Source organism: Cuculus canorus, chromosome 4 (genome assembly GCF_017976375.1).
Source record: "Cuculus canorus isolate bCucCan1 chromosome 4, bCucCan1.pri, whole genome shotgun sequence".
Lineage (NCBI taxonomy): Eukaryota > Metazoa > Chordata > Aves > Cuculiformes > Cuculidae > Cuculus > Cuculus canorus.
The window spans coordinates 34,678,268-34,696,500 of NC_071404.1; the positions used below are offsets into that span (position 1 = coordinate 34,678,268).

General features: G+C 36.9%; 1 protein-coding gene across 46 annotated transcripts in view; it reads left to right on the forward strand.

The window, feature by feature from the left end:
* The window catches only part of SORBS2 (sorbin and SH3 domain containing 2), a 225,219-nt gene that overhangs the window by 163,637 nt on the left and 43,349 nt on the right, over positions 1 to 18,233 (forward strand). For 35 of the 46 annotated variants that reach the window (XM_054064429.1, XM_054064428.1, XM_054064430.1 and 32 more), the window contains 6 exons: positions 1,806 to 1,950; positions 4,082 to 4,257; positions 9,312 to 9,378; positions 10,467 to 10,511; positions 11,690 to 11,876; positions 15,093 to 15,207. In XM_054064429.1, coding sequence (XP_053920404.1) covers positions 1,806 to 1,950; positions 4,082 to 4,257; positions 9,312 to 9,378; positions 10,467 to 10,511; positions 11,690 to 11,876; positions 15,093 to 15,207 — 735 coding nt within the window. Of the gene's footprint in view, positions 1 to 1,805; positions 1,951 to 4,081; positions 4,258 to 4,922; positions 5,087 to 9,311; positions 9,379 to 10,466; positions 10,512 to 11,689; positions 11,877 to 15,092; positions 15,217 to 18,233 lie in introns of those variants that run through there. The other 11 variants (XM_054064440.1, XM_054064457.1, XM_054064461.1 and 8 more) reach the window with 8 other exon arrangements.

An 18,233-nucleotide genomic window follows, 5' to 3' on the forward strand; every position in this document is an offset into this window, starting at 1 on the left:
ATGACTGATGTCCATCAGCTAGTTGTGTAGATCCTGTTTTCATATTGTCTGCTACTTAGTGTAAGAGCCTTACTGTCTAACAAAGCTGTTTGGTAAAGCCCATCACAGGCATATCTTAATTTTTTATTACAGAAATTCATAGAGTAGCTTTCCAGTCTGCAAAGAACTCGTGCTAGTTCTGTTCCTCTCTTCAGAGAAAAAAAGGACATAGTAAATGAGTAAGAAGATATAAGATTCTGGACATAGTTGCACCCTTCCTTCCCTGGAAACAAGCTTTCCCAAAAAGATAGTGTGCAGGAAAAGAGAATGGTTGAACCCCTGAAGTAGGGTAGACATGGCTGGCCTCATCTGGGAACCTCCCCTGAAAACATGGCTTCATACCTCTTGAAATGCAAGCTTTGAGCTTAGGTAGCTTTTGTGTTCTTAAAGTTCCAAGTCATTTGGAAGGCAGGATGGTATAAAAGCTTAGTTTACATTTTGATTCTTGATTTTATTAAGAGAGGAAGCATTTAAACACAAATGTTTTAATGGAGACATCACCACAACACAAACTTTTCATCTTAGTTCTGATAGCAGGCATCGTTAAAATGAGAAATCCCTGAATGCATCTAGGAGCTCTCATGATGTCTGCATACAAGCCAGAATTTGTTTTGCTCTCTTAGCTATTGAAGACAGAGGTGTTTAAAATTTTCAAATTAAATTACTAATCTCCAACATATAAATCTATACAAGAGGTCATGAACTATTTAATAATTAAATGTAAAAATAATATGCCTTTTAGTGCATATTTTTTTTACTTATGCTTCGGATAATCTCATATTTTACATTTACAGCATGTTTTAGTTTTTGTCTTTTGTTATATAAAATTTAGCGAAGTTTGTAGCAGTTCTGATTTTGTTTGGATTTACAGAACAGTTCTGCATCAAAAGAGTTGTTAAAGAGCGCTTCCCTCCTTCTTCTACAGAAATAATCACCATTTTCTCATTTCATGCATGCATCTCATTCAATGCTTTCTCAATATCTCTATTTTGATCCTTTCAGTAAAAGCACTGAAGCCCAGATGTGGGGATGCTAAACCTGGTGTCTGGAAAGCAGATAGTTTCAGAAGTATATCTCTTGTGACTAAAGCCTAAATGGCTTGTGATACTGCTATACTGCTAGTTTACTTAGCTTTCCCTTTTTATTTCATTTTGTTGTTTTGTGGTTGCATTTTTTAACGTTGCTATTTATATTTATTGTGATAGGTTATCTATTGGCATCCCATAGTCAGTCCAGCTGGCTTTCATTTTTTAAAGACACTTTGGCTTACTCTTTATCTGGTCTTAATGAGGCTTCCTATCAGTTTGAGCAGAAGTTCCCATTAATATCAAGGGCTTGAGCATGTGCATTAAGGGAATATGTCTTTTGGAGTGAGGGATCTGTGGCAGGCAGCCTTTGTCACACGATGAGAGAAACTTTTACTGCCATCTTCATTTTATATTGCTGTCAGACCTCTGCAGACATTGTTGTGCCATCTTCATTGCCTTGACCATGGTCTTTCTGTCACGTTCCCATGACTTCAGCATGCTTCACAGACAGTGCATACAAGGAGAGAAGGTGGGGAGGTACAAGGTATATAGGGAACAATGCATTCCACTCCCCTTCTGATGAGTTTTATATTTCAGTGAATGCAGATGCCATTATGGCTAGGTACCTGACAACTGGTAATTGTTGTGTGGATAACAGTCTTGCATCGCTCTTTGTTTGGGATGGCAGTCGGAGGGCTTTGTGTATGGTTTAATAGGTTATTGTTTTGTTTCTCTCAGGCTCAGATCACAGTGAATGGGAACTCTGGCACTGGTGCCAGCCCAGTGAGTCACTTTCAAAGGCCTTTTTCCCCTTCTTCAGCTTATCCGCCACCAGCTTCGCTCAATTCCAACATTGTTATCATGCAGCATGGCAGGATGATGGGTAAGCCTCACACAGTAGGTTTGCTTTATACATTATGCAACATATTCCAATTCACGTATCAAAGACTGCAAACAACTGCAGAGTGCTTCACATCTATAATGAAGATATTTTCTATTCATTTACCTTGGGAAATGCAAAAAAAAGCATTAATTAGGTACAGTAGTGATCCTGAAGTGGAGGTACTATTAAGTTTTATTACCTATGTGTGTGAGAGTGACCTCTTGCCACCTTTCTACTACCTTTACCCAGGAAAGAGCATATATTAAATTAGCTCAACCAGTGCAGCCCCTTGAGGTTTTGCTGTCTTTAAGAAACCACAGAACAACTGTGTACATTGGTTCTTCCTACAACTTCCATAATCTTCAGAAGAAATACTGCCAACAAAGGGAGGGGCTCTGGGCTTTTAAAATTCTAAAAGCATGTAAATCTATATTGTGTTTGTGTATTTTTTTTTCTAGGACATTGTTGATTCTTTTAAAAAAAATATATAATCAGTCTTAGAAAGGCACTTTGCCAGCATAATCCAATTTTGCCAGAACAATAATTTGCTTGCTGCTTTTTCTATCACTGCTTTTCATATTCAGATAAGACTATGCACACAAAAGTAATTTCAATGTGGTCCTGGAGTTTACTTTTTGTATGCACACAAGGAAATTAGGGGACAGTTCTCACTCTGAGACTTACAGCTTAGACAAATGCTGCTATCCCTATCATAGTGATAAGTACAAAAACTGTATACGTGGGGTTTTTCCCATCCCAGAATCCTCAATTCTTTGATCAGTTTGCTGATCTAAAGGCCTATCAATTCTGATTTGGGTATACCTGAACTAAGTAAAGTATTTTCCCACGACTTTTTTATTGCATAAAGTTGAAGTTCTCTGTTCCACAACAGTAGCCTGACTTAATTCTCCCTGTTCATGTAAAAATCCCACCAATGGCCTTAGTTTGAGACCTACGAAGAATGAAGGATCAAATCCAAAATATTTTCTAAATTTAACATCGTGCATTTTGGGAAAAAGGCCCAAATATTCAGGCATTTGCCATGCAGAGTTGCCCTTCACCATATATGTATAGCACAGGATTATTTACAGGATTTCAAACTTGAGTAAACAGCTGAAACATCCATGCCAAATCCAGCTCTCTGCAGTGGGAGTGAACAGAAAAAATCAAATTAAAAATAGAGCTTTCAGTCACTAGAGATCCTTTTGCTGATTTATGTTCCAATATTTTGATTCAGAATGATCAATGGATGTTAATGTCACATGAAAGGCAACTGTACTCTTCACCAGCAGTGTTAGAATATTTATTTTTATTCTCTACATTCATATATCCTGCGGTGAAATTGTCTCACAAACAATATATCCGCTCTGACTAAAAATAAAAAGATGCTTTGTCCTAGCAGCCCACTAATTTACTGAAACATGCTGCCTAAAGGAGTAGGGCTCTTTTTCCTGCATATTCAAAAGCAGTACGTTGTCCACAGCAGTACAAATTTTCATCTGACATATCCCACAGAGAAATATTTTTTTTTGTTAAAGAAGTGAATCTGTACTTCAGGTTTGTTTTTTAAGAGTGTTAATGCATCAAAATTTCATGTTTCTAAACACTTATCACGTAAGACTTTGTGGAGTGCGGTTTGGGATCTATTGCTGTACTTACAGAACAGCAGTTTTCTATATTTTGTTAAACGTGGGGATGCGGTGAGAAGTTCAGAAATTACATCACTAGTTATATCACTAGTTTCAAGGAATGAAAAGGAGAGATACAAGACTTCGATTTATAGGAAAAAGGCTGCTGCCACTATTTATCACTAGATTTTGATGAGTTTATGGGGGTTTTGTTTTGACTGGGATTTTTTTTTTTTTTTGTGGGCAAGATGCTGTGAAAAAGTACCATTAATCTAAGATCTGAGTTGAATAGCATGTCTCGTCCTTAAATAAGTTCATAATTCTGTTAATGTAACATTAACTAGGCCAAAGCTTCAGCTAAGGTGATGAGGGTTTTAAGTACTGTATATATATGTGGATAAAATTGTTGTCAGTCTTTGTACAGTGTACTGAAATGGGAAGGCATGTTATAACTGCCAAGTATGATTATTGTATCATTATAAAATATTCTGTCATCTTTACAGAGTCCACAGAGACATACTCGCAGCATGTTCAGACTGTTGGCAGCAGCACCACCACCAGTACAATACCAATCTGTAGATCCTCAGAAGAAGAAAAAAAAATTACAGTCATTAAAGCTCCACATTATGCAGGGATTGGGCCAGTAGATGAATCTGGAATCCCTACAGCAATTAGAACGGTAGGAAATTCTGGGGAATCTGTGTGTGAGCTCATACAATGAATTGATTGTTGGTAATGGGTTTTTCACATTCTTCTAGTCTTATATAATGTGGAATACAGTGTGCGTAATCAGCGAGTTCATGAATATAATATTGTGTGTTGACGGAAAAGGAGAATGCTGATGGGAGCATAATTGGGCAACCTCATGTTTCTAGTTTTAATTAGAAGTAGCCAAAACCTTGTGTCTCTTTCTTGCTTCTCTTGTAGTTCTTGCTTTTTGGGGATACTTGGGAATTGCATTTGTTTTGTTATTTCTAAAATAAAGTTTATACAGACTATATATGTGCATGCAGGCAAGAATCCATGTGTATATATGTGTGCATGTGTATATAAAAATCTCATAGTTCTGCATTTTGGGGGGCAATGGTTCTCATGTCAGCAGGGTAGAGTAGAAATGAATAGTTTTGTTCTGGAAGTAATCTAAGTGACTAACATTGTCATGGAAGTGCAATATATAATCATTGTGCCCTTGAGTGACATGTAAATGAATAGCGTGGAAGCCCTTTCATCGTGACTAGCCCAGTTTTGATTATCTGCCGCTAGTCAGTGCTTGAATGGTCCCAGGATGTCCAACTGAAGAGTTTTGTTTTCTGTATGCTGAAACATTCTTTCCACTCTGCTGTCAGAGCAGCCTCTTCTGGCTGGTCCAGAGAGCACAGTGGCAGCTGCACTAAGTCTGTAAAGGGAGTCCGCTTACTGGCCTTCCCAGCCAGAGAAGAATTGCTGTGCTAGACGGACAAAGATTAAGAAGAGTGGGAGCCAGGATGAAAGCGGCAGAGCCCTTGCAGGTGAAGTCTTTGTGAGGTGCAAGGATGTAGCAACTGTCAGATGTGTCCTCTCTGCCAATACTGACATATGGGGCTGTGTTGTATTGCCAAAAACTGCTTCAGTGGATTGAAAAATTAGGGGGAAAATCAGGAATTGGTGGAGAAAAGCAGTAGGAAAAATTCAGAATAAGTGGTAAGATGGGGACAATTTTTGTAAGAACGGGGGGAAACTCTGGCATTTCTTGCTTTATTTTTGACATGGAAGTTAGTACAATCAGAGTTTTTGAAAAATGATGAGATTTCTTTGCAACAACGGTCTAACTTCCTACCCCTTTTTTGGGTAAATATTTCCTATGCCTTGTATAGGATAAAGTAAATATTTTTATTCTTTTTTTTAACAGCAGATGGATCTAATAGGGTGCATACCACTCATATAGGATTATAACAGACATCCCCCTCAAGTGTGCTTAACAGAGTTGGCAATCTGCTAACGTATATTTAACTTTCAGATTGTATAGTGTCTTAGATTTTCTCCTAAAAACATAATACAATATGAATTAGGACTTTTTTTGCTGGATTTGCTCTGGGTTTTGTTATGTTTCATTTTTGAAAAATAGCTTGTAAACTTAGTGTTATAGAAATGATTCTCACAGTGAGGTATGAGTTAAAAGATTATGCTGGAGTGTGTATGTGAAAATGTGTGTCTTGTGTGCCCCTTTGTGTCTTTATTCTGCTTCATTAGGAGTTAGCTGAAAGTGAGTTTGTTTTCAAAATATTGATTTGAGATTACATTTTCACTGTGCACGAATATATTCGAGCCCTGTGTACCTTAGACATGTAAGAACAAAGGTTATATAGTTGTCAGCAAAAGACTCAAATATGCTGCACCTTGACACCTCTCAGAAGTGCAGTACTATGCAGAAACATGCAAAAGTGCTATAACTGCATTTTCCATGAACCGTAGAAGGTAGGATATATCACTCGCCGTTTCTCTATGGTCAGTGAGCAATCCAAATAGGCATCTTCTCCAGAAATCTCAGCCTGATTCCATCTGGAAAAAAAGAAAGAAAGAAGTTTTCAAATTAGTTGAGATTATCATTGCATGCAAAGTTTAAAATTTTCTTATGCTTCCATCTGTATGAAAATGGCAACAGTCTATCAAAAAAGCAGTAAATGCAGATTCATGAGTGATAGGTAACATACAAACTGTGTTTCGTAACACCATGCTACTCAACGGTAAGCTTGTAAATAAGAACTTTGGAGAATCTAGTATTCGAGATTTGGAGTGCTTTTTAGGAGTAGAGAGCTTTTTCAAGCTGTTGTGATCTGCTCTAAGTCTATCTTTACTCCCAGAATATGGTTTGTGACAGCTGTTTAGCCAAGGAAAGCAGTGGTGTTTTCTATTCCTGCAAAATCTCTCTGTCAAAAGCTGCTGAGAAGGAAGGATTCCCATAAAGCTTTCTCTTCTCTCAGAACCTCCATCTCGTGTTAGTATGTTCCCCAATACCACTTGAGCTGCTGCCAGCTCTGGGCTGTGTAAGTCTGAAGCCTGAAAATTCGTATCACTGTTAAGCTGTGCCACTATGCCAAGCCCTGCCCCAAAGGTGGTGAAATTCCAAGACATTAAAAATGAAGTCTTTGGAAAAGAGAGGGTAAAATGCTGTTCTCAGAAAAGCATTCGGTCAAATGTCACCACCAGAGTTTACCACTGACAGGATCCTAGGAGAATCAAAAACAGATTCATACTGTTTCTGTTAAAAAACTGTTTCATACTATCCAAAATGATTTCAAGTGCCACCAAATTTCTTTTCCTACTTAGTGATGTAATATTTCAGCTAGGGTTAAAAAATACAGAAGGTCCACTGAAAGTCATGAATGCCTCCTTTAATTTCTTACCTTCTGATAAATTATTAGAATACTACAATAATTATGGACTCTCCTAAGTGCAAGCTCCAGATACTTCTTAACGTCCTCTTCATGCTCTTTGGCTGATTGTTTATTCACATATGATGATACCATGTTTCAACATTTAATTGCAACAACGATGACTTATCCAGAGCAGGGTGACATTGGAATGGCTTGATGCAAATTCCTCAGACGATTGTTGGTATGTGGGATTAGTGAATATATATTGAGAAAGTTTATTTTAGAATTAATTTATTCTATTCCTTAACTAATCCTATCTGGCTTATAATGTAAAGCCAAATTATTAGCTGAGGCTTTAAACTTCAGGGTGTGGTTTGAGGGGAAGATGATCAGAGAAAGATGTTCAAATGCCCGTAAAGATGTTGTGACATCTTCTTTGATCTTGTGGGATTTTCTCCATACCTGTATGTGGAAGCCTCCTGTTGATTTGTGGAGGACCTCGCTGGTAAGGAGGATCCAGCAAAGAGCTATCTCTGCACCTTTGCCCCATGACAAACAGTAGGGTCATCGCAGTAATATTTATGCAGTGTTTCCAATCTATTCACCTGTCACTGATTCTAGCTGTATTGGAAGACTTTTCTTGGCCCAATGCAATCAGAAGGCAGTTGCTGTGTTATGGGACCACTGCGGGTTTGTAGTGTTGTGGGAAATAAGGAGTACCATGGAGGTTATGCCCATCAGCGTGAATTCCTGCAGACCTTCTTGACTTCCTTGTAAACTTTTGAATGTACGTGAAGATGGAGCACCAAAGAGCATACTTGTTTCAAATCCAGCTAAATTATTCTTACTAGATTTCCACTAATATAGATGTTTGATACCTCTAGGAAAACAATGATAAAATGGTCTAAATCGACTTCTGGATATCTTCTCTTTGGCAGAAGTCAGGAATGTTGGTACATGGGGGATGGGACCTGATCTTGCTAAGAATCTACATCTCCTTCATCTATTGCAAGCAGCTTTAGCTAAAAAGCATAACCTGCTGCTTAAATTTCTTTCTTCCCCAGTAGATTCCTGGGTTCTTCAGTTGACTGTGAGCTCTTCTTTTTAACAATTTTTTATTTTCAAATGTCATTTAGTAGCAATTTTGTGAGAACTCATATTCATTCCTCACCATACGGGAGCATTTTCTGCTTAGTCTCTTATAGTAAAAGCTCCCTATTTTTAACAAAACAGGTTAATTATGTGCAGTAACTGTACCACGTTTTTAGGGCAAAAGTGTAAATCACTAAAGATGGGTGAAGCCAAGTGAACACACTCAGATCTGTTGACTACTTTGTAGAGAATTTGTTAATTTTTACTTTTCATAGTAAAGAGGAGTGGGCAGAGTGATTGCAGATTTAGTGTTAGCTAATGCAAGATAACTCACATCAGCAAGTCTTTTGAACTCTCCCTTGCACCATGAAGTTTGAAGGTAATTTTTTATGTCTGCTTTAAAACTTTCACTTTTCTGACTGCTGTGGAATAAATAAAACTTTAGGACCTAAGAGTAATAATACTGAAAATATGTTCATTGTTGTGTAATCTCCTTTACTGAAATATTATGTTTTATCTCAAAGAAAATTGCAGCAAAATAGAAAATGCAGAAGGGTAAGGGATTAAAAATAATTAGAAGCACAAGTGAATGTTGTTATGAGGAGAGTTTGGGAACTTTGGGATTGCTTAGTTTACAAAAGTAAGGATAAGTACAATTGAGTGAGTGGTTATTTAGAGGTATATTGTATTCATTTTTCTCAGAACAGAAAAACAAGTTAAAATTAAGTTGTCTGGCAAGGGAATTTAAAAATTATAAAAGGAAATACTGTTTGTTTGCAATCCAAAGATTAACTCTTAAATATAGTGTTGTCTTAACCAAACTCAGTAGTTTTTCTGCACTATTTAATAATGATATTTTGAAGATAATTGAAGTTGGAAATTGCCAGGAGTTCAAAAGAAAGTGGTCTCACATGCTTGTAATTGCTGAGGTTCTTGTATTTTCCTGTAAAGTATCTAGCATTCATCATTGTCAAATATAGGGCACTAAGAAGATAAATTCTTGATCTGGCACTAATTCCTAGGTTCCTATCTGCTATGCCATCTAGGATCAGAGTTCAAAACTGACTCAGTCTTCATTGTCTTCCAGAACTTGTAACAGGAATTCCTAGATTAAAAGTGTAATTACACCATTTGAAATAGATGGTAGGAAAAATTTTATATTAAATAGGAGACAAAATATAGTAGACTTGGTGTCCAGAATAACATTAAATGTCTGATCAGATCTGTGATCTGTATACCTAGGTATTTGTAATTTTTTATTAATTGTTAAAAACTGTGTTTTATTTAGACAGTTGACAGGCCGAAGGATTGGTACAAGACAATGTTCAAGCAAATTCATATGGTCCATAAGCCTGGTAAGTATGCTTTGGTCTTGGCTGGGTGTTTCTCAATGGTATTAGAAATGCACTTCTCTAAACTTTGATTGTCTGCTGTATGAAAATGGAAATGTTCAACAAGTGCCAGATAATTAATCAAATCAAATGGGTAAATTTGATGATAGATTTTACTGCAAAAAGTGCTGTTTTCCTCTGCTAAAGGCTGAAAATGTCTAATGGGTTCATTTTATTACTGAAACTGAATAATTAAAGTGATCAGAATACGTATGCAGCCAGTGGGATTCCGTGTCACTGGGGAGCTCAGTGAAGTAATCCTCATCTCAAATTTGAGGTATGGGAAACCATCCACTGTAAATCTTCTACCATAACAGCTTTGCTTTGGAGAGCTCATGTTAGAACAGCATGGACTAGGAAATGGGCTGTCTTGAGGATTCATTTTCTGTATGAGTTGTGGGATTTTCATAGGATGTCTTATTAAGTTTTGCTGAAATGAAGCTTTGGTGACATCACTAGCTTTAGAGTTAACATCCTTTATCATGATTATCACCGAGAACGTGAAGGAACAGTATAAACACAATTATGCTTGTTACACCTCCAGAAGAAAGGAGAATTTATTCACATAAAGTAGAGAGCGTATTCAGTATGGTCATGCAGAATTAGTGGGAGAATGAAAAATGTAAGCAGGAAAATTTTGGCTTACAAGATCTATTTTGAACACTAGTCACACAATAGATATTTGAGGTTGCTTTTTGTGATAGGAACAGCAATTTAATATTGCCCAGTAGAGATGACAGAAGGAAGAAATTGAGATAAAGGAAGGGAGAAGAACAGATAGAAAGTTATAATTGGCAATTTGTTGCTAACTAGTAAGCATGCAACATGGATGGCATGACAAGAAGATATCATATTACCAATAAGATGGCAAAAATAGTCTATGATAAGCTGACAGGAAAAGAGTCTTCAGGAAACACCTATGAGATGAGGAAAAGATTTTGAATGCTTGATTGCCTACCAATCTTCTCTTTGTATTTACAAAAACAAAGCTACATTGCTGTGATAAACTGGTATGTATTGCACTGCTGTAACACGTATATTTCTTTTTGTAGATGACGACACAGACATGTATAATACTGCATATGCATACAGTACTGGTAGGAGTTATTCCCTCACTTCAAAATGAGTGTTTTGTTAATGTCAGCAAGTAACAGGAATAGTTAACTATTCACGTTTGCTTTTATGGTGCTTATGTCAATGCTTCTTATTGTCTTATTTGATCTCAGTTGGTGTTTTTTTCAAGCTTTTTTTCCCCAAATGAAAAAAAGTTTAATTTTTATTTCATTCTTACAACAGAAATTAATTGCAGCTGGGGGTCCCTTTTACTGCAGAAGGGAGACATTGTAATACTATAGCTTCTGATTACATTGCGTTTGGTTTTGCTAGCGATTGTGAGTAATGCAGCCTTTCTTTATCAAAATGAAAAGGAAACAACTGTGAAAATATACAACTGGTAATTACATAGATGAGAAGACAAAAGGACTGAAAACACCTTTTTAAAATATGCAGTGAGAATGCCTAATAAAGATGACTGTTTTATGATCTTGTTCATTTTTGCCATAGGCACTGATGCTGACATTATTTAGCTGCAAGAAAGACACATTCATCTGATCGACTTATAATTGTTGTGTCTTTCAGAAGATTATAACCATATAGGAAAATTATTTACTACAACAAAAATGAAATTGTGAACAGATTATACGTGAAAGAAAAAATAGTTCCTTGTGTAAAAATACCATTCAAAATTCTTCCATTTCAGTGTTCGTTGCATTCAACATGCTGTGTTTTTGTGTGCTATTGGGAGCATTTGTTGTGGGCCAGTTGTTCAAGATCGTCTGGACCCTTGTGATCTTCAAGATACACTATTGCCTGTTTGTCATAGACAAGCACTAATTATTTAAACCATGAAAAAATGTGGATTTCCTGCTTCTTCTCTTCTTTCTGAACAACTAAGAGACAGGATGAGCCTGGGGGATAATAACAGGCTGCCATTAACAGCTCTGACGGATACATACAGCCACTAACTTCCCCCCCCAAAACTAATCATTAATTTATTTTTACTACACTACACTTTTTTTGTGTTTGTAGTTTTATACAGAAATATAGAAAAAAACATTCTAGTGAACTGTACAGCAATGTGTATTTTTAAACGCATTTACATGTTTGTAACCTTGCAGCTTTATTGAGTAACTGTGAATTCTTGTAGCATTCCGTGTTGTGTTTTATTAAAACTCATTCTCATGCTGTGACTATTTCTGGTTTTGTTTTATATTAGGTGGCTACTCTCCGTCCTTCTCTGCTCAGGCACATCCAGCTGCAAAGACACAGACATACAGACCATTGTCTAAAAGTGCTTCTGACAGCAGCTCTGATGCCTTTAAGGTCTCATCCCCTTTACCACCTCCACATGTGCCACCTCCAGTACCACCACATCGTCTGAGGGAAAGGTCTACACCAGAAAAGTAAGTTAGCATCTTTTCAAAAACTACTCTTGGTCTGTACAGCAATCCAATTACAGGATATCACAAAGGATAAGGTAGCAGCTGCAGAATAATATGACTTCAAGGGCTTTATTCAAGAAACAATCAGGTTGAGGTGTAACCTTCATCAGTACTGTTGGCATCATGCTTGGTGCTACTGTTTCCGCAATGTACTAAAGAAGTGATCTTTAGTGAAGAGTTCTTACAAGTGATACCATCATGAACATTTAAGGTGTTCACACTCATTTGTACAATTGTCCTGCTTGTTGTGTTTCAGAACAGTTCATGCTCTATCAGCTGTCTTGAATAGTTAGTCTCTGAGTAGTACAGGCTATTTATGGTATCAAGTAGCAAAGAGAAAGGATCTAAATGATGTTGTAAATTGAAATTCAAGTAAGAGCTAAATGGTCAAAATGTAGCAGTCAACTCACGTTTCCCCAGATCTCACAAGTGCTTTATATTCCTATCTTTTTAATTCTCCATCTCCATTTTGGTAGACCAAGAAGGTGTTTACAGATTAAAGAGGCATTTAAGCTTTCTCATGGTTTTCCAGCTTCAAACTTGCTGCACAAAACTAGGTCCCAATGGTTAGCGTCCAGTCTGGAATATGTTAATAATTCAGGAAAGAAATGCTTATCTTTCCGATAAAAACATGCAAAATTCCCCGCACACAAATTCTGTAGACTGTAGCTACTAGGTCCAGCAAAAAACTTTTTCTTTAGTGTCTGCATTCATGAATACTACATGCTAATATAATATTCTGTTACTACACATTTATAAGTGTATCTGTTTCTATATATGTGTATGGATTATGTATGAAAAGGGCAATTTTTTTGTTTCATTTGTGGCTGCAAGCTTACCTCTTTTGGCTACTCTCCAGCAACAAAACAGAATTTGCCCATTTTGTCAGCTTAGATGTAGAAAATGAATTGTATTAAACAGTTTCAAATAATTTGCCGTTTGCATAAAATATTATAAGAAATGAGATTACTAAGTGTTTAAAATCAAGACTATGACTAGTGCTTTTTTAAAAAGTTTGTAGGTGTGGTAATCCAAAAGGTAACGGAGCAGATACACCTATTGCAGAGGAAAATGAGATTGCTCCATGGTTACTGATTTTGGCTACTTCTGTTGAGGTCAGATTGTAAAAAGGAAATGCTAGATGTTAGACTTGCGCTGCCTCCCAGAGGCCATGAGGTTTGAATTTTGTTAGCAACGTATACAGAAATACAGATTTTGTTAGCAAGGCACCAAAACGTGGATCTGCTCAGCTTTGATCTCCGAAGTTATGAGTCATCATTGGGTACTGGGCCAAATGCCTTGGTCGCAGAAACTGAGGCCTGTTACAGCTCCTTTTGTCACGCTTGAAAATAACTGCCTCAGCACTGAATTTGGAAGTTTAGCCTCTCCTTTAATCTCCTGCATGATAAAACAGGCAGTGGAAATCTATGTTCTCCGGTCCAAGGGGTGCCACACACTTTAGATATGCTTTGCCTGCTGCTGACAGCTGTAGCTTGTCAATCTTTTCCTGCCATTGGGAGATTCTTTTTCTAATTGCCTATAAAGCCTGAGTGTTTAAAATCTCACATAAGAGGCTTAGGTCCACATGTATCACAGTTCTATAGCTGGGAGGCAAGATACGGTTTGCATTAACAGTCCATAAGGGATTACAGGCTAAACCTTGTAAATTAAGTGAACTGAGTGTGAATCAGAATTTCAGTAGCATCCTTTTTTCTTCACTGACTTGCAGGATAATGCAACTTGATCAGAACAGTTCTGTTTTCCTGTTTATTCTCAAACAATACAGCCCTTTCTACTCTGAAACTAATTTTTTCCTCAGTGAAAATAAACAACAGAGCCATGTAGAACTACTCCCCTTGAAATGTACGGCATTTTATAAATCAAAGTGTCTATGTCCCAGAAATTGCATTCACAAAGGTACTGTAAAACAAAAGCTACACCATAGATTTTTTCAAAGGCATGTGGTATGCCTTATGTCAGGTCACTTCAAACCAAGTCACATGAGAAAGGATGGTAGAACTGATAGAATTTAATCAGTGTATACTGATTGCCACGAAAAGATAACTTTCACTGTGACAGTAACTCTCTATCCCCCAAAACTATGTGGGTAGCTATTGATATAACATAGTAAATTACTGAAAAAATAGTGCTATTCTTTACATAGCACTATTAAATTGAAAGCAAATTTATCATTTTAGAGAAAATGGATAAACTTCTGTCCCAAAGTAAACTGCAAAATTATTGTGCTTGTTTTTCTAATTGCCAAGGGAATAGTATACTGCTTACAAGGACATTTAGGAGCAGTTCTACTGTAGAGCAGGATAAAGAGCATCTATTAGACTTTCACACTGTCTTTTAAAACAATTCCTCATTTTTTGTCTCAGAAAATTTTGTAACGTTTTCAATGTGGACTTAGTACCATGTTATGTGATGACAAAAACATCTACCACTTGCCTATATTAGTATAGTGCATACATATAGGAAATTTGCCATTTGAGTAGGCATGTTGTGATGTTATGACATGGTATGTCAGGGAAGTTTTTAAACTGGTCTACCATTTCATAGAATCACTAGGTTGGAAGGGACCCACTGGGTCATCGAGTCCAACCACTCCTAACACTCCCTAAACCATATCCCTCAGCACCTCATTCACCCGTCCCTTAAACACCTCCAGGGAAGGTGACTCGACCACCTCCCTGGGCAGCCTCTGCCAGTGCCCAATGACCCTTTCTGTGAAAATCTTTTTCCTAATGTCTAGCCTGAACCTTCCCTGGTGGAGCTTGAGGCTGTTCCCCCTTGTTCTGTCCCCTGTCACTTGGGAGAAGAGGCCAGCACCCTCCTCTCTACAACTTCCTTTCAGAGAGTTGTAGAGAGCAGTAAAGTCTCCCCTCAGCCTCCTCTTCTCCAGGCTAAACAACCCCAGCTCTCTCAGCCGCTCCTCATAAGAGTCATCGTGCTCATTTATAACAAGTGTGATCAGTCAAATAGGCTGGACATCCCTATTATTTTTCCAACTGTACTTAATATATATGCCATAAACAGCTTAATATGATACAGTGGTTAAAAAAAATGGTATGCTAGGACAGACATTTGGTTTTGCATGTTTTTCTTGCACAGAGCTGTAGAGCAGATAGCGATGACAGTGAATTAACTCAATTGCTCATATTTGTTATTTAGAAATGACTGGGATCCGCCTGACAGAAAGGTAGATACCCGCAAGTTCCGTTCTGAACCAAGAAGTATTTTTGAATATGAGCCAGGAAAGTCATCAATCCTTGAGCATGAAAGACCGGTAAGATGCGTAAGTGAAATGGATAATACAGTACAAGGTTTTATGAGAGGCCATCTTTTTATACAGAATATAACTACTGACATGAATATTGAAGGTCCTTGTTCAAATATGATTTTGCAACAATTTATCTTTGTTCTTTCCTGACTGTTGTGTTGAAAATATGAGTTTGGCTTATTTGCTACACTTCTTGTATTTCCAAGAAATTAAACCACCATTTTGCAAACCCAAAGGACAATGAGCAAAATTGCGAATTAATGGAAGCTGCTTTTCCTAATTGGCCTATGTGTACAGCACTCGTCTGCAGTTGTATTAACAGTACATATGATATCTGATTAACTAATGCATAAGAATAAACTATTTGCATTTTCAGGATATGCCCAGTTATATACTTAAGTAGATGTAGATTAAATACTGGTCAAGATTGCCCAGAGAGGCTGTGACATCTCCATTCTGGAGATGTTCAAGACGCACCTGGACACAGCCCTGAGCAACCTGATCTGATTAGACTTGATTGTAGCAGGAGGTTGGACTAGATGAGCTCCGGAGGCCCTTTCCAGCCTCAGTTACTCTCTGATTACTGAGTGTACCTTAATGTGTAATTTGAAGTCTTTGTTCCTGCTTTCTGAATAATTATTGCAATTGTGGATTTCTTTCACAAACATGTCTGGTAAAGCTATGCTTAATGCATGCACAATGACCGTTAACAGATGTTTTCATTTGCTGAAAAGCACATTCACCCAGGCTTTCTAATTTACCTTTATGCTATCTAAACACTTTCTTTCTTTAGGAAAACTGGTTTGTATAAATGGTAATATTTTCTTTTATTGAGCTTTTACTTTGAGGTTGAAATCATAGAATCATAGAATAGTTTGGGTTGGAAGGGACCTTAAAGATCATCCCGTTCCAACCCCCCTGCCATGGGCAGGGACACCTCCCACCAGACCAGGCTGCCCAAGGCCCCATCCAACCTGGCCTTGAACACCTCCAGGGATGGGGTAGCCACACCTTTCCTGGGCAGCCTGTGCCAGTGCCTCACCACTCTCATGGTGAAGGAATTCTTCCTTATGTCTAGTGTAAATCTGCCCCTCTCCAGTTTATACCCATTCCCCTTGGTCCTATCCCCACAAGACTTTAATGGTTGAGGTTTTAATGAAGGGGTTTACATAATCAATACTGGATTATTATTTCCTTCTGTATTATGTGCTTGTTCACATAGTTTATTTTACTAATTTAAAATAAATTAAGCAAATAATTGAATTCTAGAAGATGTAATGTGTCAACAGTGTGAAAACACCTGTACTAAGCACTTTTTCCTTGTTTTTTTGTAGTATCTGTAGGCATATAGCTTTTGTTAGGTGGAAATTAGTAAAGTGAGTTTCTGTGGAATTCAGTTCTTGCAGAACTGATGCATTTTTTGAAGAGGAAATTGGCTTTTCTAGAGGAACTGCTACTAAATCGATATACTTAAATGGAATTAAGTACTTATTCTGAAGCTGAACTTAGCAAATATTATATTTAAAAGCTGGCAGCATTTGTTCTGAGCGCTTTTTTGATTGTTGTGGCTGCATTATGCACACAAAGGTCATATACCAGCCTTCCCAATGCCCAAGAATAACAGCAGATTCAAGTTAAAAATAAGAAAATTACAGTGATGTTTCAAGAATAGCCTTGCTTTCCGCTAATGTAATGTGGAACAAAAAATCATATAGGTGTGGCAATGCTGATGAACTTGATTGTAGATACAACTTTTCCATTTTAGCAAACTTATGGAATTACTGAAAAGCAAGCTTTACTGACTATTCCTGAACCTATTTTTTTTTAAACTTGCATATGCATTTTGTTATTCTCAATCAAGAGGTTGCATTTTGAGCTTTCTTTGGTCCTTAAAATATTTTCGTGTAGAAATATCTTAGTAACTTTGTGTTGATTGAGCAGCATTATCACACTTTTAGCATTTGAAGCTTAGACTCAATGTTTAGATTTAGCTGACGTAGATACAAGGAAATATCTCTTCACATTTAAAAAGCTGAGGAAATAATACTCAATTCATGGACAGAGTAGAGAGATTTGTTATTTATATATGATTCAGAGGTGTGAAAGATGGGACAACAGGAATTAATGTAGAATATAAGAGGCAAAATATGTTCTTTCGTTACTAGTGTAACGTTAACTGATAAAAAAATAGCTGGAGTAAGCTACCACAGTTTTGTCAGTGTGGAACTCCTGCTGTTGATAAAGATAATGGTTAGCTTTATTTGGACTGCATTACAAAAAGAAAAAGACTTGGTTTCACAAAGCATTTACTATCCTTTTTGCTCATTGAATGGAATACGAAAAGTACAACTTGCAGCTTGTTAAATTATGGTCAGCAGAGTAGGTCAAAAGATTTTTCTGTGTGTCTAAGAAAAGCTGACATCTGAAAATATTGTCTTCATTCTAAAGTCAGATGAAACCCCAAATTCTAAGTTGTATCAGTATTGCATGAGTTATATCTTCCACATTGATAATCTCAAAAGATTGATTTTTAATGTTAAAAAGTTGTTTTGATGATACTGGAAGAAAATATTGATCAAAATATGGACTATAAAAATAGGCTATTAATATTATAAAAGGTGAACATTTATAACATCTGAATTAGAAAAATCTTACTTTATAAATTTTGCTAAAAACAAAAAAAGTCAGAGGGGCTTTCTCCAGTGCTCCAAATCTTAATCTTTTTTTTTTTGCGGAAGTTAAATCATTTCCATGTCTACAGGATTGCAGTTTTGATGATAAAATTATCTGAAAACAAAACAGAAATATTTACAACCACCTTATATGATACTAAACAAGATAGATGAGGTCTGGAAGATCAGCATCCCCATTATTGACTTTGGATACTATATTGGAACACGTTGTGATTGATGTGAAAATTAAAAACATGGGAAGAAAATAATAAAATGAGGTTCAATGTAAAACTAACATTTAGTAGGAAGTATTATCCACATTCAGCAGATCACAAGAATGCAATAACTAATACACCTAAA